General features: G+C 44.8%; 3 protein-coding genes across 7 annotated transcripts in view; 2 read left to right on the forward strand and 1 right to left on the reverse strand.

Moving 5' to 3' along the window:
• Positions 1–674: 674 nt before the first annotated feature.
• Positions 675–11,949, forward strand: LOC128297156 (mucin-5AC). Its single transcript, XM_053032734.1, has 8 exons — positions 675–1,720; positions 5,196–7,230; positions 7,922–8,256; positions 8,338–8,434; positions 8,519–8,725; positions 8,794–9,218; positions 9,289–9,472; positions 9,792–11,949. Exons 1-8 carry the CDS (start codon positions 675–677, stop codon positions 9,840–9,842), a joined length of 4,380 nt encoding a protein of 1,459 aa, XP_052888694.1. The 3' UTR covers positions 9,843–11,949.
• LOC128297157 (heme oxygenase 1) lies at positions 11,929–13,282 on the reverse strand. 2 transcript variants are annotated; one of them, XM_053032737.1, is made up of 3 exons: positions 13,104–13,282; positions 12,373–13,032; positions 11,929–12,233 (listed from the first exon to the last, which is right to left on the reverse strand). In XM_053032737.1, the coding sequence occupies exons 1-2, from the start codon at positions 13,198–13,200 to the stop codon at positions 12,386–12,388; spliced, it is 744 nt and encodes a 247-aa protein (XP_052888697.1). In that variant the 5' UTR covers positions 13,201–13,282; the 3' UTR covers positions 11,929–12,233; positions 12,373–12,385. The 2 variants fall into 2 exon arrangements, with proteins under 2 accessions (XP_052888697.1, XP_052888695.1); XM_053032735.1 differs by having other exon boundaries at positions 11,929–13,032.
• A 391-nt stretch (positions 13,283–13,673) lies between these two features.
• The window catches only part of LOC128310188 (putative tRNA (cytidine(32)/guanosine(34)-2'-O)-methyltransferase 1), a 64,904-nt gene continuing 58,449 nt past the window's right edge, over positions 13,674–20,128 (forward strand). For 3 of the 4 annotated variants that reach the window (XM_053046763.1, XM_053046767.1, XM_053046764.1), the window contains exons 1-3: positions 13,674–13,842; positions 13,906–14,564; positions 14,633–14,795. In XM_053046763.1, the coding sequence (XP_052902723.1) occupies positions 13,722–13,842; positions 13,906–14,564; positions 14,633–14,776 (924 nt within the window). In that variant the 5' untranslated portion in view covers positions 13,674–13,721 and the 3' untranslated portion in view covers positions 14,777–14,795. Of the gene's footprint in view, positions 13,843–13,905; positions 14,565–14,632; positions 14,796–15,865; positions 15,977–20,128 lie in introns of those variants that run through there. The other variant, XM_053046766.1, reaches the window with a different exon arrangement.

The following is a 20,128-nucleotide window of genomic DNA, read 5'->3' on the forward strand; positions in this document are numbered from 1 at the left end:
CGATCCCACTCGTCGCGATCGTTCGACCGTTTGCCGATGGGTTTGGGAACCGAGCCAGCCCAGCTGGACGGGCGGATTGCCAGGGAGAGGAAGATGTCGATCACGAAGATGAGTGAACTGATGGACATGGTGTAATGATGGTCCCATGGCAGGCTTTTGCTTTCGCACGGATGTAAGTAAATGTTACGCGATACCGTGAACACAGGGAGACTGGCTGACTCCAAAGCATCAACAGCCATCGCAGTCGTTGTGGTCATCGTCATGGGAGACGAATATTTACATAAGAGTGGGACTGGATCGCACCATCCGGACGCTCTTATGTGTTATTGATGATGAGTTAAAGCTTTCTCGCTCGAATGTTGAAACAATTGCACGATACAATGTTAGACAGTGTTAACATATTTACAGGCACTAATGCACCCCGGCTAATGGTATATTTTGTTTCGCTTTCCTCTTCAACAGGTTTCCATTCTTCGCAATACTTTTCGGAAAGTGCTAACCAAGAAAGTGAACATCCTACAGACAGACCAGAGGACAGAAGAATGACCAGCACCTCACCGAGTGCTACTGCATCACACTGTAGAGTAGCGTTACTGTGAGAAAGTGGAAAACTCGCAAACTCTGTGCGTGTATTTCTACACCACCACCATAGCCCTGAACGAAACTGAGAGCAAATGTTAGAACAAAAGCGGTTAAATCGACAGACGTCCAGAATGGCACGATTTGTGGCATTGATGGCATTGGCCGGGTGTCTTGTGCTGCTCTGCAGTCATCTACCCTCGGCGCGGGCACGTGTAATTGTGCGACGTCAGGCGGAGGAATCCGGGCCAACCATGGCTTCAAACAACAGCGAACAAACTGTAACGGACGAGGTGCTCGAAGCGACAACGTTGGCCCCGACTGATGAAGATGCAGCCAATAAGGTGGCGACAACTCCACCCAGGCCAAACGATCGTTTCGAACAGTTCCCGGCCGATGGTTTAAACTCGGACAGTGCTGTCATTTCGGGCGATGAAAGTGAGGATGAGTTATTGGCGTCTTCCCTTTCGGAAACGATGGAACGGCAGTCGAGCGGTACCGAGGAGGAAGAAACTATTGCCAAAACGACACTAGCGCCATCTGGCGAGGAATCCATGGGCTCCACGAGAGACTCATCCAGCACCGGAGAAGAGGACAGTGCGAATTCTTCTTCCTCGCAAGGAACAATTGAATCGCTGAGCGCCAGCCAGCAGCAATCCGATGCGGATGTGTCCGATAGGAGCGAGGACTCGACGGAACTGGCCGCAGTGAATACGGTGGCATCTGCAGAATCATCTGCAAGCAATGATATTACCACCCCGGCACCAACAGCCGCTCCTGCCCGTTCGGATGTTCCAAATGAGGTGGGCTCTGAAGCGGAGAGTCTCAGCAGTGGTAGTGTATCATCGTCGACGGAGTTGCGAACATCGGAATCGGAACCGTCGTCTGAATCGGATCAAAGTTCACGGCCTGAAAGCACGGAACAAACGGTCCAGCGACAGGAACCGATTGAGCAGGACTCGCTGGCCGAGGAGACCACCACCGAGGCCAAAGTTAATGTTGGTGATGATAATGACGGTAGTAGTGTCGTCGCACCAACCTCAGTGCCCGAGCTACCCGAGGCAAACCCAGACGCGGAAACGTTAAGTGCCCCGGGTTCAAACCGTACCGAGGACGACGGCGCACGGTTCGACTTAAGTAGGTAAGTGATCAACAGGCAAATATACCGATACCAGGGAAAGATAACAACAATGGGGCCTCATTTTCGGGAGGGCCACTAATGATCGATCACCGTGCGCTCTTGGCCGTCGCGGAATGTATGCGCGCACTGGACTCGATTGGGAAGATGTGTGGGGTTTTTTTTTGTTTTGTGTTTCGCTGCTTTCCCGCCGGGTAACTCTCGCCAGATGGTTCGCTACTAATTTCGTGCGGCCTCGTTTTGGCGATGGAAGCAAGTGTAGGAAAGCGTGCGAGTGGCCGCACTTACGTTCATGATTAAACATCGACCACCGTTATGATTAGCGAGGCATTCGCGGTAGCGAGGGAGCTTCACTCGGGGAAGGTTGCGCTGGGTTGAGCTGGGCCTACAAGCACCACAGTTAAGGCAACAACAATAATCGTCTAATTTCATTTCCTATCGAACCCCAATCGCTTCGCTGAGCGCTTTCCCGGAGCATCGCGTCGCCTGCAATGGCGTGCGTGCGCGTGGCCTCAATCCTCTCTCTCTCGCTCTGTCTGTATCCCTCTGATCTCTATGCTTGCCTCCACACACACCAAATAGGAACATTTCGGGCCGCCAAAATGGCCATACAACCGGAATGACGTAGGGGATGGAAAATTGGTGTTCCTTCCATTCGGAACACCGGGGGGGGTGTGAAACAATATTGGGCGGAAAACGGAAAACTAACACCTTCTGCATAGGGCTGGCCACTTGCACGGGAAAGCGGGACTGGATCGTGCGTCAGAAGAAGAAGCTTGTTTGTGTTTTGCAACGAAAAATTGCCAGACTTGCGAAGGAGAATGGGAAGCAAAGTGTTGGATGGAGTCGAAGAAGTTTTCAATTTTCTCCTTCTCTCTCTCTTTCTCTCGTTTTCTTTTTTTTCTCTCTTATGTTCCATGTGTACTTTTTTCATCCCCAAATTTCCAGCAGATAACTATCGCAACCACCACCCCAAAATTTAAACAACCCTGAGTGCTTTTCCGATCGAACTAACCCGATCGCTGTCTGATCTGTTATCGCCGCGGCGCCCAATTTCTCAATCATGCGCTGATTTTCCGACCAATTTTCTCCCCACGATCGGGCGTGGGGGTGCTTTCTTTTTGTGTGAGTGTTGCTTTTTTTTGCAACAAAGACTGTTGAAGTGTTTCCACCGTTCGATCCCGTGGTAAAATCGATCTCAATTTTTCACTCAGTGTTTGGGGTTTGTTTTTGGTTTTCCTTCCAGTGAGCTAGTGGTATGGATGAGTGTCCATTCCCAGTCGCTATTGTTTGCAGCTACGTTTGGCACCTGATCGTGATTGTTGCGCGTGTTCTCTTTCTCGTTGTTGTTATTGTTGGATGATCTATTTAGCCTTTAGAAGCCGACCGCAATAGCGATCGCGATCGGGCAGTATCGAACAAATCAGCCCGGGCCCCATTATGATTGCTCTTCTGCTTTTTTTTTTGAAATATTTTTGGTTGTTGGCGGCATGTTTTTTTTTCTGCGTGTATTTGTGCCCCAATCTAATGCGCTATGTGCATGGTGGTTTGAAATTGAATAGAAATTATGATAAAATTTAGCACACCACAATCAAGCGTTGGCCGGGCCCTCTGCGCTTGTTTGCGATCAGCGTTTTGTTGTTCTGTTTTTATTAATTTGGCTGTGTTCGTGCACTTCAGTTACACGTCATGGTGGTGCGACTGGGGGGATTTGCCGGTGGTACACTTTGTACACACCAACGCGGCATCAGGCGGAAAGGTAAAAAAAAACCTAAACCCATCTAAATCAACGCTAACACTTTCCATTCCGACGTGTGTGCAGTATTTTGGGAAAGCGTGATGTGTTGTTAGTATCTACATTTTTTTTCTGCCCGTCTATAAATCATCGATGTGGGAAGGAAGGGATTTGTGTGAACTTTTTTTTTATCTATGTATGATAGATTTATTTTCGTGAGCAGTTAATGGTTCAGTGCGCTTTCGGTGTAAAAAGTATGCCACCAATTATTATCGACCGCTCTGGATTTGTATGGTGGCTGGAAGACTGGTCTGATTATTCAGTTAATTGCATTAGCTATGTGTTAACATGAATCTTACACGCGTGTGTTTCTTTGTGTCACGTGTGTAATTTGAATAAAAGGAAGTTTTCGGGAACGGTAGGAGAAGAAATTGGACATTGATTGGTAGTGTGTATTTAATTATTTGAATGATTATGCTTTACCCTAACAGATGTTAATTAAGTCAAGCAGGTTCTTTTGTTTTTTTTAAAGTAAATTAAGAAATATTTACAAAACAAGAAGAGATTAATTAATTATAAAATTTGCACTAATTCATCTGCTCACAATACACTATCTGCAACTTATCCCACCGAATCTCTTCATTATCCTGTATCCATAATTAAAGTGACATCCATGTTGTAGATTTTTTATGTAAAATTTCTTTCTCAATCATAATTTTATCAGCTTATAATTCATATTTTTGATTTGATTCCATCAGAGGCACTTGATTGCTATAATATTGTCCAAAATTTTGATTTTTCTGACAAATAGTGGAACGAATAGTGAAAAATGTCCCTTGTTGTAGATATTTAATCTGCTCATAATACTAGATTAGCTGCTATTATCACCAAAGTCACCAAATAGATAGTGAATTATATGCTGATCCCATTAATTAATGCACTTAATTATTCTATTTTCCTGAATATTGTGTTTTGTGATGAGCAGTGGAAAATCTTTTATAAAAACCTCGAAAAATGTTTGATTTATTTGTAAATATATTGATAACTCATGGAGCAATCTCTATTCAATAGTCCCTCCTATACTCTCGTCCAATTCGTTAGTTTAAATAATATTTAAAAATTTGTTTAATACCATACAACATTAAACAAATACTATTATATGGTATAACATTACCAAACAAAGACCATTAGTGTGGTTATTTTACAAAATCGATTTTTAAAAAGGAAGATGAAAATAGCTACACAAATTTCACCAATAACATTACTTTTACCGAACGGAACAACCATGTAATAACCATTGGCTGATAATTCAATTCATTTAATCAATACACTGCTCAATCAGAAACCGTTTAAAATTCCCGATGCACATCTTTAATGGTGGATGTGGTTCGTTTTAGCCGCAGGCTTTCTATTTCCTGCAGCCCTATCATTACTATTGGGGCCCTATCATTATTGTGCACCGAAATCAAAAGCTCTTTAAAACGCTTTACCGTTTGTGGAGATGTTTTTTTATGTTTTTTTGTTCTCTCTATTAATATCTTTCATGTAGTTTTATCGATAATGGTACCATTACCAGAAGTGATCTGATTTCACTGAACAGCTAATTCCGCTCAATCGTCGCTGGTTGGTTGGGATGCATTCCAAAAATTAATCGCCCTTATCACGGGACTTGGGCTGGTGAAACTGTAAATTGATGACTGCGGATTTGATTACACCATTAACCTTCTTTTTGTTCCATTGCAGGTATACGGCACCGTCCAACTACTCGCAGGGTGCTGTACCGCGGAACGAAAATTCCACTGATGATGGTGAAAAAGAACTTAGCACGGAGGAACCTTTGTCGGTGACCACACTATCGACGCTTAACGTTGGCGCGGAAGATGAGTCCACCGCTGATGGAGTACGTGTGAACGAAAGCGTGGAAAGAAACAGTTCCGTGTCGGTGGAAAGAACACAGATCGAAACGAATGCATATGAAGAAAGTTCCAATGAGGTGGAACGCAACCAGACACAGGCCGGTACGATACCATCGCGCACCAAGAAGGGCAAATTCTTGGACCAGTTCAATGAGGAAACTACCGAGGACAATGATATTAACCTGCCGAACGGTGCTGCCTGGGCGTTGGCCGGAATGCGCATGGTGGAGCGAAAGCAATCGGACGCTGGTCAGGCAGTGAGCGAAAGCACGGAAACGGTACGGGATGATAGCGAGAATGTGGTGGCAAACAATACGCTCAAGCAGCTGATGGATTGGGCAATTATTATGCAGCAAGCGGACTTTGCGAATAGTTCCTTCGTGCGTTCCACCGTAGCGTCGGATGAACCGTCGGTCGGTAAGGACAGGCGAACGTACGCGAATAAGGTTCCGACTGTCGAGGGCGGTGATGTTCTAAGCGAGGAGAATCGCTTAACAGCGGTCGTAACAGAAACTGCACCAACGAGAGCCGTCGCTGATGGGGAGAGTATGGCCACGGAAGCGGAGGATGCAAATGTGGTCGATACAACGTTTGTCCCATCAACCGAAAAACCCGATCGTGATGGGCAAGAGTTGGAAGATTTCAAATTTGAAGATCGATCTACTAGCAGCACTACGGTGGTGAATGAGATTGTGGGTACTAGCGAGAGAGTAAACGTTGTTCCCACCACCACAAGACGTACTTATGAAGTTAGTGAAAATGTGGACGAAACTGAGGAATCTTCGAAGATTCGTAACACACCGGAAATTCGAACTTCAACAACGACCACTCAACGATCGGACGTTAGCACTGGTGTAGGTATATTTGACGATGTTCCGATAACGACCTACTCTCCTGTGGCACCAATCCTAAGACGCACAGAGCAAACTACTCCTCCAATACCGCTTACAACCATGATCACGCGTATCGCTAGCACGATGCCTGCAAGACGTCCAATTACCTTGCAGCAAGAACTCGCCGCCATGACAACCACGGACGTGTCGATGAAGGAAATTACCAGTACGGACGTGGGTAGTGCTTCAGTCACTACCACAGTGTCCAGCAGCGAATTACCACCGCGCGAAGGTTCCGAACCTAAGCCACTAGAGCAGGACTCGACAGAATTTTCGGAAGTGAGCCAAAATGTGCGAAGCGACGAAAGGCTTCTGGTGACCACATCCACCATGGCAAGCGTGACCACCGTTGTGCCGAACCTGTCCAGTGCAACGCTTACAAACAACGTTGAGTTTGACGATTCCTCTGCGGGGGAAAATTTAATTGGACAGTCGAGCGTAACTACCGAACGTTCGGAACCACCCCAACCGACCACTGACGAAACCGCTGACGATGGAGGCAAAGTTCCGATTGTTTTAGATGACAAGCATGTGTACGATATGGTTTCAACAACGACACTTGTAGCAACAACCACCACCACGACCACGCCATCTTCAGCTCCTACAACGGAGGTCAGTCCTGGAACGTCACCGAACGGTTCGGGACAATCGGTTGGAATTTCGGCCGAAGCTTACACTACACGTCGCACAATTGATCGTTCCATGACGACAACCGAACTGTCGGAGGAGGAATCCGTCACGGAGGAAGACTACATCGAGCTGAACAATGTTCCGGCTACGGGAGGTAGTAATCAACCGCAGGGAGATGGCCAGAATCAGACGGAACAGGGTGTTCCACGGCAGGGTACTAACGGTACGACGGAACAGTCGCAGAGCGAACCGGCAGCAGAAGAGGATAACAGTGTTGTCGTGGCTGTGGTGGCCAGTATCGTGAGCGTGATCGTGGTGCTACTATTGATAGCGGCTTTCGTAAGTATTCTCGAGCGGAATCGATGTCCGGAACCATCTGTAACCGCTGTGAGCGTCTGAGTGACGCCAAAGAATGAATGAGTTTAATTAGGCGAGAGTGTGAATGGAATAAGAATGATCATTACAATGGGTGGTTTTTCCTCAAAGTGGGTTGTTTACAGGTTTAAAGGTTAATAATGTTTGAGTTTTTAAGTAGATGTTAAAGAATCTATATTTATGAAAGATTCTTTCCAATCATTTCTTCCATACATATGAGAGACACTGTATAATTAATCAAACTATTTCTTATAATCTCTCAATCGAGAATAGCAATGGTAAAGATCGTTAAGACTTGGCTGGAAAACTAACACATAAATTGTATAAAAACGGCATCAACCATATGTAATCAAAATGGTGAATTGGTTAAGAAGCTCAGGATTGCTGGAAGTCGCGTGTGAACCAAGTAAATAAGTTTCGTTAACAATCTATAGACAACATCGGACCACCTGTATAAAATGGTTCCTTTTATCCAGTGTTCTTTTTGCAAAACGTTCTAATCACTTGGTTTTGGGGAGTTTTGTGTTCTGATACTATATCCTTATATCCCCTATCCTTTTGCGCGTGTGAGTATGAACGAGTGCACATAGTGTAAATACCGGTTCCTAACCCTGCCGATCGATGGGCAGACAGGTGCACGCTTGCGCTGATCTAGATGTACTATCCGCCGTTGCAGATCGTGTTCCGCAAGCGCCAGAATCAGGTCTCGTACGGACAGCGCTGTCGCCCGGTAGGGCTGGATGCGTACAGTTTGGACAACGTGTCCGTGTACAATAGCGTCCGCCGGAAGGGCAATACGGCACGCATGTCTAAACGTTCGTACGGTAACTCAGCGTTCGAAGATCCCAACTTCAAAACGAACCCACTGACGGTGGCCGAACTGGCAAACATCATTCACAACAAAACGGCCATTTACGACGAGTTTAAGGAGATCCCGAATGTGACGGCCCGGGCTGATGAGGTACCGGAAGGATGTGAGGATAAGAATCGGTAAGTGGGTGGCGATTGCTGCCACTATATGGATGAAGGGTTTTGACACTAATTGACATTTTCTACGTTCACTTTCTAAAGGTACGCAAACGTAGTTCCTTTGCCGGAAACGCGTGTTCATCTGAAGCGCATGAGCGACGATGAGAAGACGGAGTACATTAATGCTAACTTTGTGAAGGTAGGTTGCGTGAATTGCGTGGCTTTAAGATCTCTTGGTTGGACATTTCAATTCTAACTGCAACAACCTCTCGTCTAAACCAAGGGTCCCAAGGATTCCGCCAACTACTACATCGCATGCCAGGCACCGATGGAGAACACGATCAATGACTTCTGGCGCATGGTGTGGGAACAAAACTCAAAAGTCATCATCATGGCAACAGATCTGAGCGAGAACGGGGTGGAAAAGTGTGCCGAATATCTGCCGCCATCGGTCGTTCTGGACAACAGCCGCACGTTTGGAGATTTCCAGGTAAGAGCGTGGTTAAAGCGTGGAACCTCCCCAAACACACATTCTAAATAAATAAAATGTCGTTATAGCTTACGTTGAAAAATCGTGAAAATAAGGAGAAGTACACAATCTCGACGGTGCATATGCGACACACGCCCAGCAACAATCTGCGCGAGATCATGCACTTCTGGTATCAGTGGCCCGATACGGGCGTCCCGATCGACGAATCGTCCATCATCGGTATGCTGCTGGAGGCACGAACCTACCTGAAGCTTTCCCCCTCGGAGCTGGCCGAATTTGCCACGATCGCTGAGGAGACTGAGGAATCGTCTCCGGTGCAGCCGAGTGGAGCGGCCAATGGAACGGATACCACTAACACTAGCAATAATAATAACAACAACAATAACAACAATGCCACCAGCAATGGTACGGCGGGCGCCGGCAAAGAGCCGTCCAGCATCGTCAGCAACGGTGGCACCATGGACAAGCACAAATCGCTACAACGAACTCAGGGGTAAGTCCCGGAGCAGTGATGGATGGCCGTACGTGATGGATTGATGTTTGATTTTGAACGTATTTTGCAGACCACTCACCGTACACTGTTCGCCGGGTACTGGACGTACCGGAACGCTGGTCGCGTGTGACATTGCGCTGCGTCTACTAGAGGTGCCACCGCGTACGGTGGATCTGCCACAGATAGTGTACTACGTACGACGAGGACGGGCCAGTGCCGTGCGAACACGCGAACAGTACGAACTGATCTACAGGGTAAGGCAAACTGTAGTTAATATAATTTTGGAGTTCACGTAGTAAATTCTGGAGTTCTTGGGGAGTGAGTAGTTTTTGGGGTTATGTTTGAGGTGCATCTGGAATCCTTCCCGCTTTGTGGAACTTTGGAATACACTAAACGCTGTGAACATAGTTTATTTCATTTACAAAAAAGCTCAAAAATGGTTTACGAACTCCACATGTTCCTGTTCAGCTTCAAAAGAATTTTGAAATAATTCCAACTTTACCGTTAAAAACATTCAAACTTCAAAGCACCTCGTTACCGTTGTATTAATGTATTGTTTTATCCACATTGCAGGTAGCTAACGTGTACGCGACCAAATTGACGGGACCGACCATAGAAACATAGGAAAGACTCATTTAAAATCAAGTATTGTGAGTATGTTCGACACAAACCACTCGGATGGAGATGAGCGTTCCATCGGTCCACGATCCTCCAGAGACTCGATCGACACTTGGATGGGGTGCGAGAGGGAAGCAGTAAAGGATGAACGACACCAACCAAACACCACCAGCATACGACAAACTGGCAGAAACTAATACTTCTAGGCCTGCAAAGCCACCAGCAATACATGGAGAGAAATGGATCCTTTTCCATCCTCTGCCATCTTGTACTTTCCAGGTTCACGCGTGAACTGGACGCACTCTCACACATTTCAATCTGACCCCCCACTGATTAAGTCCCGAGCGAGATCGACAGTGACACAGACACCGTTTGGGTTGCCGGATGGTGATGCTGGCTGCACTCGGCGGTAGCGAACTGGGCAGACAGCATCACCGTCTAGCCACGTGCTTCGGTGTCGGGATTACTCATAATACTTGATTTTAATCTCTAGCAGGGACTAGAGAAAATCGCGATAATCCTTCATCCCATTCCAAGCGCAAGTAGTAGTAGCAGCCGAAGTGAGAAGAAACGAGGGAACAAGAAAGTATTTGCATAATCGCGGCAAAATCAACATTCCAGGAAAGGTTGCGTGTATCTTTCTCTTCGTGAGGAGGATACACGTTTGGCGAAAATGCAAGCACGCTACCTTAAATGTTGATAACTGTAGAAAGGGGACAACACTTTAGCAAGGTTACAATTAACTACTCAAAATCTCATCTACTCTCATGCAGCACTTTCCACCTGTTTCCACAAGCCCGTGAGTTTAGGAGTTTTGTTTTGTACATGTGAAGTTCCTCGTCGGTGTATCGTTATCCTTTGTTTTGTTTTGTTAGTGTCGTACCGTGATGGTCCGGTTTGGGGAAGGATAAGCCTTCGTTCTGTTTAAACTAGCATAGGCATGTATAGCTCAAGAAAGAGGAATCGTTTAACGATCAGCTCAACAGCGTGTTTAACAGCTGGCGCTGGAATTTGAAAGAACTGCAATATAGGGTTCCCTAGGCATGAGAAGCTATCGACTAACCATTAACGAAGAACTAACCGTGTTTCAACACGGTCACGGGGAGGTCCGTTAAAGGAGAGAGAGAGAGAGAAATCGGAAGGATAACTTTGTTTTGTTGCAATATAGGATGTAATGGAGCCGTTAAACTCAATACATTTATCATCTATGACACTCTTAGGTTAGGTACGAAATTAGAATAAGAAAAGTGTCCCGCCCGATTTTCTCTTCCACCTTCCTCGCGTGCCCCCCCATAAGGTTAGATAGATTTCCAATGCACGTGCCTTCATCTGGTAAATTGCATTGAATTGCTCCGCAGTTGGAAACGACCGATGAATTGAACTAACTGACGATAGATTTGATTAGAAATGTGATACTTTAGCTACGGGATATTTACTACCGGAAAAAAAATGGAAGACACACTTACCTATTATTATACACGGCATAGATTTATAGGCAAATTTATAATAATAAATAGGAAGCAAAGGGTAGAAATTATGTGGACGTACCAATCGCGACGCATCCCATCTGCACGAGTAACCTCACGAGAGTTCAGAACGTGTGTTACCCCGTTTGAGACTAGATATTGGGCAGGCAGTGGGTAAAGTTTAGCTTTAGCACAAATGGGTATCGATTTCATACAGCTAATGATGCTTATCGTCCTGCCACGATTGTGTGTGTGTTGCATATTTATATACCATACACTCGGCCTCCCATCAACCTGATATTCTGATCTGTCCTTACAGCGACGTATATCGTTTACAGTGGTAAAGCTTATTCCACTTAAAACAAAAAAAAGCTCAAAAGGCTAAACATTTATCACGGCACAAAGACAAACTTTATGCCGATTATTTATCCGCGATGAGATGAAAAGCGTAATTTCGTAATGCATGAATCTGTTTTTGGTTTTTTTGTAGCGTGCGAACGAATTGTACATCGTACGAGAAAAACTAATACCCGTCTGAGGCTGAAAACTTAACGTAACGAACGACAAGCAATTGAACGAGATTTCTGTGACCATGTTGCGTGGGACAAAATTATACTCCCCGGGACATGGTACTACTTGTGTAGAAGATAGGGCAACGCGAGTCGGGAAACAGGACTGCAATAGTTCTCCTTTGCAGGACCAGTACCACGCGCTTCATGTTGACCACTATTAGGAGCGAGGGTTTCGATATTACTATAACAATAATCGCAAAATGTTTGGGTGCTATTACTTCGGGTTATGATATGAGTGGCAGCGCACAAAAGGAGGGTTCGCGAACCGTCCGAACCGGTACCTCTTTCTAGAGTCTATTTCGATGTTATAATTCCTAAGCGGGTACCGATTGGCTGGCTCCGTGTCAGTGTGGTAATCGCTATATTAGATGAAAAATATTAATCGGAAAGAAAAAAACAAAACTAATTCCATTCGTTGCCTGTTTGTGTGTTAACAATTCCGAAATTGATCGTTAAATTGTTTAATTCAAAATTTGTTAAAACTATAATCACACATACCCCCGTACATGCTCTATGGGTCTTGTCTGCTCTCAGCGTTGTTTCGTAGAATGTACTGCATCAACACGATGCCGGCGATTGCCATAGCAACGTACGCAACGATACGCACGTTTGCTGAACCGACGCCCTCTACCGTCCGGATGATGGTATTGTTCAGCTCGAACACTTTCCGGCTTTCGTCCAACATTCGCTGGTGCGTTTCCTCATCTAAACGGGCACCAAACTCGTCAACAATTTTGCGTAAACGTTGCTTCAATCCGTTAATACTGTTATCCTCGAACGTAGTAAGAGCCGCACCATCAATCGAGCGTTCATCTGCCCGTCGGAATGGATTAAACCGACGTCCCAATGAGCGGCGCTTTTGTAATATTTGCCCACCAGACAGAAGACCCATGTAGAGATGGTACACGTATGCCAGCAGCAGGTTTGCATTTTCCTGTTCGATTTCCGACAAATGGTTCAAATAGGCACACACTTCAGGCTTTGGGGTGTGCCGTTCGGACCATCCATCGCCGAGATAGAAGCGTAAATCTTGTTCGAACTGTGCCGTTCGATGTAGTTCCGGAGGTAGAAAATCGTGCGGGACACGTTGTTCGAGATGTTTGAAGACGTCGTAGAAGATGAGCAAACCTTCCGCCCAAACACGGTTATCGTAAAGGGCTGTCGCGGGATGGAGCAATGTTAACATACGGATGATTCTACCTAAAACTAGGGGACACTCCCTTACTTACCGAATGCTAACTTTGCGTTAACAAGTGCGTCGCTTACACTGTGAATGTCTCTCGTGGCTAGGCGCATTTGTTTCGAAAAGGGCACATTTTGTGCCATTTTGCTACACTTCACGATGCGTACCGAATGGATGACCGACTGGTAATAATATTGCGCAAAAAGGGGATGACAATAACAAAGAATCAGCTGTTCTTTTGTGTATGGTCGCGGCGTTGACTTCCCACCCGGTCGCGACCAACAGCTGGCGCTGGAATGTAAACAAAGAAACCGTTTCGTGTGGCAAGCGTTTTTGTTTTGGAGAGTTACGTTCGTTTGGCAGATGTTGAAAACGCTTCGCAAAGCGGTAAAATTTATTAAGCATCCGTATGACATTCTAGTGTGTTAATATTATCATATAATTAATTTATGATACAGAGAAATAGTAGAAAATACTCAGAATACATAATAAAAGACAGAAAAAACTGGTTTGCGTACGGATTCATTTCGATACGTGTATTCGTACCATAAGCTCAATCGGTTGCGAACTGTCATCGTTGACGTTTCAAAGCTGCAAAGTGCAAACTACAAACAACGCGTATATTTTCCGGTCGTGCGAACGTTCGTGCAAAACGCCGTGAAAAATGGGCAAAACTAGCAAGGACAAACGGGATATCTACTATCGCCTGGCCAAGGAGGAAGGATGGCGAGCTCGGAGCGCCTTCAAGTTGATTCACATCGACGAGGTGTTCCACATTTTCGACGGTAGGCATATGCACTGCTTCATCTCGATTGCCCCGACGCTTGAAACAGTTCTATTGCTTTTAGGTGTGACGCGTGCGGTCGATCTGTGTGCAGCGCCGGGCAGCTGGAGTCAGGTACTGTCCAAGCGGCTGTACGAAAGCCGCGAACCGAAGGATCGCGAAGAGGTTAAAATCATTGCTGTGGATTTGCAATCGATGGGGCCGCTGCCAGGCATCATTCAGCTGCAGGGTGACATTACCATGCTTAGTACGGCGGAGGCCATCATCCAGCACTTTGGCGAGCAGCAGAAGGCCCAGCTGGTGATCTGTGACGGAGCACCCGATGTGACCGGGTTGCACGATATTGATGAGTACATTCAGTCGCAGCTACTGCTAGCCGCACTCAACATCACCACGCACGTGCTCACGAAGGGCGGAACGTTTGTGGCTAAAATCTTCCGCGGCAAGGACACGACGCTGCTGTACTCGCAGTTGAGAATATTTTTCGAGCGCGTTACGATCGCCAAACCGCCAAGTTCGCGCAATTCCAGCATTGAAGCGTTCGTGGTGTGTCAGGAATATAACCCGCCTGAAGGTTACATACCGCAGATGATCAATCCAATGCTGGACGATGTTCGGCAGATAGCATGCCAAACGGATTCACCCGTGAATCGTGCGATCATACCGTTTCTGGTTTGTGGTGATTTGCGCCAGTTCGATTCGGACATGTCGTACAGTTTGAATGTAAGTTGTGGCAGTGCCTCGTTATTTCTGCTACGCACACTTATTGGCACTTTCTGTATACTTCACAGATTGACCCGGAAAAGGATTACGAATATCGCGATGTGGTACAGAAGCCACTCGCACCGGCGTACAGCGAGGTACTGGAGCGGATGAAAACGACCTCGCTGAAGCATGGCAGCATTAAGGTAGAGGCAGACAAAAAGAAGGACTAAATAAATCCACCATACAACAGTAAGTCACATTACGATAGCACATAACGGGTGGTGGAGAATTTCTTGTTTAACTCAGATGTTACTATCCGAATGAATTCCGAATTGCCTTCTCGATCGATTATTAGCAGAACGGTGCGTGAATAAAATGGTCCTACCATAGCAACCATAACTAAAGCCATCGGGACGATCGATGGTTAATCGGTACGTCCCGGGAATGGCAATTACATTCACATGACTAGGTTTAATCGTTGTGCCGATGGTTTGATAAAACGGGTGCGATTACCATGGTGGGCAGAACAGGAGTCATCGTTAAATGGATTGGATGGCTAATTGTGCATGTAGCCTTTTTTTATTATACCACGCAATTTCCATAGTCTTCCCATTAATGATACACAGAGTTCGCTAATGGGGACACATTTCTATTTGCATAATTACTTTCAAAAACGGAATGTTTTCGGACCCAAAAGTGCCAGTGCGAGTGAGCGAACCTGATCGTAGTTAATCGAAGCGAAAGTGTTTCCGGTACTTATAATAATTGGGCTGGTGTGGGACCATGTTTTATTACAACAATTTACACACGTACTACTAATTTAAACAATACGATAAAATGTACCGATATAGCGTGCATATGATATTGTACGTTGTATTAATCACCCACCCCAAACATTGTCATTTGCAATCGAATTGATAAGTGCATGAAGGATGGCTGTACGGAACATACCAAACAAAACGAAAAAAAGGTATGACACGCTTTAATTTGCAACGCGTCATTAAAAGTACAGAATGCGGTTGCCAGGCGAGCCATGCTGGTTACCATGGCAAAACCGGGCGCCCATACATTCCATTTTTCTCAATTTAATTGGTTGATATTTTGGTGGATGATAATGTTTCCACTACCATTGGCACGCATCGATTGCATTTTACAATGTGCACGGTTTGTTTCTTGCTCTTCTTCAATGAACAAATGGACCACGGAGCCGCACACTAAAGGAAATGATGGATACATAATGCGGGGTTTTGTTGTTGGTTGGTGTATATACTCCAAACGTTCACATTTGGCTTTCGGGAATTTTCGTTTCATCTTTCCAGTTTCTTCTCGCACCAATGGTAACTGACACTGCTCACCGTATGACTCTGAGGTTTCTCGTAACGGTAGGAGGCAGAAAAACCTCCACGGTATGATAAAACAACCAATTAACACCTGTAAAACACGACATTCCCATCGACATGCCGTGGGTAAACCATATGCTACCTGACCCGTTTGCTCATTATGCAAAATTCTGCATGTGATTTGATGCGAGGTTAATGTCATGAGATCTACGGAACAAATGACTCATCTCTCCTGTCCACCTCTTTTGCTGAACGGGTTGGAGTGACTGAGAGAGACACAGATAAAAATTGCATTCAACACATATGAGCAAAGGAAACGCAACAAAACGGAACGGGAAAGGATAAGAGTGATAAAAAAGAGTAAAACAAAAAGCAAATCTTCAGTGAGAGCATAAAATTTCATAAATAAGTGCAAACAAATTAAGAATGTAAAAATATTCGAATAATGTTTCGAAAGAAGCAGAAAAAAAGCCAAAAGGTTCAATGAGACCATCCGGGATGCATAATAATAATGCAAAAGCCATCATCCTTTCGGGATTAACATGATACAAAAAAAAGATCAATTCGGACCAGCCTTTCAACCCTCTTGCCTGCCAGCATTGGATGTATGTTGATGTATGCATTACTTATCAACTTCATTTTCCACCTGTTTTTTTGTGTTGATATTTTATTCCTTTTATTCGTTCTCTTGCTTCTCTTCATTATCGGCGGTTAATTTTATTTTGCAACAGATAATAATAGTAATGATCAATACAATAATGATTCATGTCTACAAAAATTCCCTACCGTAATATAATAAATCATTCGCTTTCACGTTCAAATTACAATCCCACCTGTTCTGCTTACCGCTACCGATTATTATCATTTTCGCGAACCATTGTACACTGGAGCAAACTTGTGTACGAGCTTTAATGTATCCTTTCGCGCTTATCCATTACGACGGTTTTATTAGGTTCTAGGGCATTAATTTTGCTCCCTTTCGTTATTGTTTGCCATTTAATGTCCAACGTTTGATTTAATGGAATAATTTATTAGATTGATATTTATGCATACTAAGCCTGAGTGGTATTTGGTTTAAAAGTAAAAGTGGTTTGAGTTGCTTGAGGTAATACATACATAATTTAAAGTCTTTTCAATATTTGCCGTTTGTCGAGTAGCGAAATGTTTAATTACTTTCTTATCGTGTGGTTTAACCGTTGCGGGATTAAGCCCTATGTAGGCATATGCAAATGCTGACCTCTGTAAAAGACTTTACGGACTGTGTCGTCCGTTGAACTCATAAACAAAAATTCGAAATCATAGTTCTCCAAATTGTAATGTTTTCTCCATTGTTCTTCAACGCATACGGGGCTAAATTGCCATATACAGAATAGTCTCTAGGAAAGCTTTTGCAATTTTATTTATTTTATTTTTTTTTTACAGTATTTTCATAGATCCAATTTCACCTTGGCAAAACTGATGGAAAAAAGCCTAACATCAAACTCTTAAACGTACAGTTGGTTTCTGTCATAAACATATGTAATATTTGTTTTTATTAATACTCCTTTTTCTGTTATTTATAGTTTTTTCTCTAATTCTTACCAATATTCGCGAAAAAATTTGTGCTTTTTTAGGCACATCTTGCTTAATTTTGCAGATGGCGATGATGACGATGATGATGATGATGCAAGAACACTTGAGACTCGGCTGGTGCTAATTACTCTTAACAGTTGTTTCATCTTCGATTGTTTTTTTTTTATTTTTCGTTGTGCTTTTGCCATCTTTTACTTTTTTTCGGCGCCTGAAGCCTTGCATTTCCACATCATTTAACCTGTGTTCTTTTGTGTCTGGTGTGGTTTGGCTTTTGCTTCTTTTCAATTGCTGTTATGCTATTCGCATCTTTCGCTTTCGCGTTTGCATTTGCTTCTTTGCATCTCTCCGCAGCTTCATCTGGCAGGAAGAGTATTTTTTCTGCTTGTTTCATTTGTTATGCCTTTTTTTTCACTTACCTATCACAGTACACACCGCATATGTGCATACACGCACAACTTTGGAGCAAAAGTGTAAGTGGAGCTGATAAAATGGGGATTTAAACTGTTTTCTTATTTTCGCAACACATTCCCATGTTTTAGCTTTTGCTGTTTTCTTTCCTTTTTTTTCTCTATCACTTACCTGTTGTCTAAATTCTTTGGCTTTAAAACATAAGAGTTTGCAACAACAAGAAAAAAAAACCCTGCGCTTATCTAGATTACATCCTTATTATGATTGTGTTTTATTTTGGTTCTTTCGTTCTTGCATACGATTTAGTTCGATGTTTGTCATGGGCAAACTTCGATTGCTGTGCCTTTTATCCATCAACCCGTGGTTGGTGGAAGGTTCGGTATTTGACATTTTGTTTATCAGTTGATTTTATTGCAACGTGCTCTTAAGCTTCCATCATCGGTTAACCAGGCACCAACACGGGGTATGGCCAACTTCTTTTTGTTTCTGCTTACTTATGTTACTGGCCATTCGATTCGACGTGTTTTGTGCGTCGTTTTGTTCTGGTATCGTCTTACGTTATCGTGTGCTCTTCGAGGTAGTGCTGGTTTGAACCGCTTATCCGCCTTTCCAGCTTTAGCTGCTTCACTTTTTACTGCAGCTTTCAAGATTCTTCACTTATCTGTTCATAATTTTATTGAGCGTTTTCGCTGCGGTATCGCTAATAGCGGTAAAGCCAGTGGAACACTTACTGTTCGCTTTATTGCATCGCAACTAGGTATGCTTTATGTAGCAGCAATTCATTTACTCTGCCATTCCTCCCAGTTATGGGCCACATGCACACACACACACACACCGAAACCGACCAACAATTCCGTCGGTAATGAATCGCTTTTCGAATGTTTATCAAGATTCGGATAATTTCAACGGATTCCCGGCATACGTTTGGGTCATCCTTTTTGGCGATGGCTTTTTTGTTTTCTGTTTTGGCGGTTGTTTTTTATTCCCTTGTTGCCCCCGGTGGGATTTCGCAACTCCGGACTCGCCACCATGTGGGACGTGCCTAATTAATTGATGCATCGTGGAAAAACGTACTCCCAGCGGGGAATGATGCAGATGTGGTCTGACCGATCATCTTCATCTTTCCCTCATACGTGCGCCGTTTGCGGAACCGATCCATCCGGCGGCCCTCGCCGGGTTCATTGAATTCGCGTGGTTTCGCGGTGATCCCTTCGCGGCTAAGACACAAGAAAGACGAAAATCTCCCGGGCAACATCCCGGCGGGGTGCATGAATTGTTGTCGTTTCGTGAGAGGGAGAGCGAACCGGGGCGACCCCGTGGAAACGTAAAGCGAAAAGATTGAAGGAACACATAAAGTGAAGCATAAAAATAAAAGGGGGCAAGACAAGTGGGCCGAGTACGCGAAAGACAAAACGAGAAATTACTCCCCTCATACATACACACACACACCCCTAATGACCACTGATAGTTCACTCCGGGCGGGCGGTTTGGCTTACATGGGGCTAATACGTTTTGGTGTACGATCGCCCTTCGACTGTGACTCGGGGGCCAGGCCTGGGTTTGCCGAGTGACGTTTCGCAATGTGTACGCAATGTCGTGCCGCGTGAGGAAGGTGTACGCGTTGCAGTTGCAATATCCCCAAACCGATGCATGTGCATTTCGCTCCGGAAGGAACGAAAGACCCATAAAATGAAAGCGGAGCCCAGCTCGGAGCCGCGGAGCACGGGAAATGCAAAAGTGCCCTTCGGTGTGCGGCGATGTAAAGTCCCCATTTTACAGCCTCTTTCGAGGATGCTCTCGCACTGGACGCATTTGCAATTCAACCATGATCGCTTGGTTCGCTCTTTCGGTGTTCTTGCAGTGGCGTCGGGACGGCAGTTCGGAACGGACATTTCTAACCGCGCCAGCCCGCTCGCGTCCCCGATGGCAACTGGTTTAGCAGAAGGTGAATGGCAAAAACGGGCAGACAAAGAAGAAATGGCCCGCACGATGATGGTCCACACACGCGGTTCTCATTGTGAGTTGCTCATCCGCCGATCTAACTCACTCTAAGGCACCACACTATCTCATTGCATGAAGTTTTAAAGATCAACAATCGCTACAAACTTTGTTTGAGGCCGTGGTCTATACCATCAACCACCATCAACGCTGGTGAAGTTGGAACAAATTTATTAGCTCTTTTCGCATAGTACAATAGATTTCCCGTTAATGACTTTTCAATTTTCACATTTGTGAAGCTTTTTTAACATGGCGGGAGCGTCA

The sequence above is a fragment of the Anopheles moucheti genome, chromosome 2 (assembly GCF_943734755.1).
Source record: "Anopheles moucheti chromosome 2, idAnoMoucSN_F20_07, whole genome shotgun sequence".
NCBI lineage: Eukaryota > Metazoa > Arthropoda > Insecta > Diptera > Culicidae > Anopheles > Anopheles moucheti.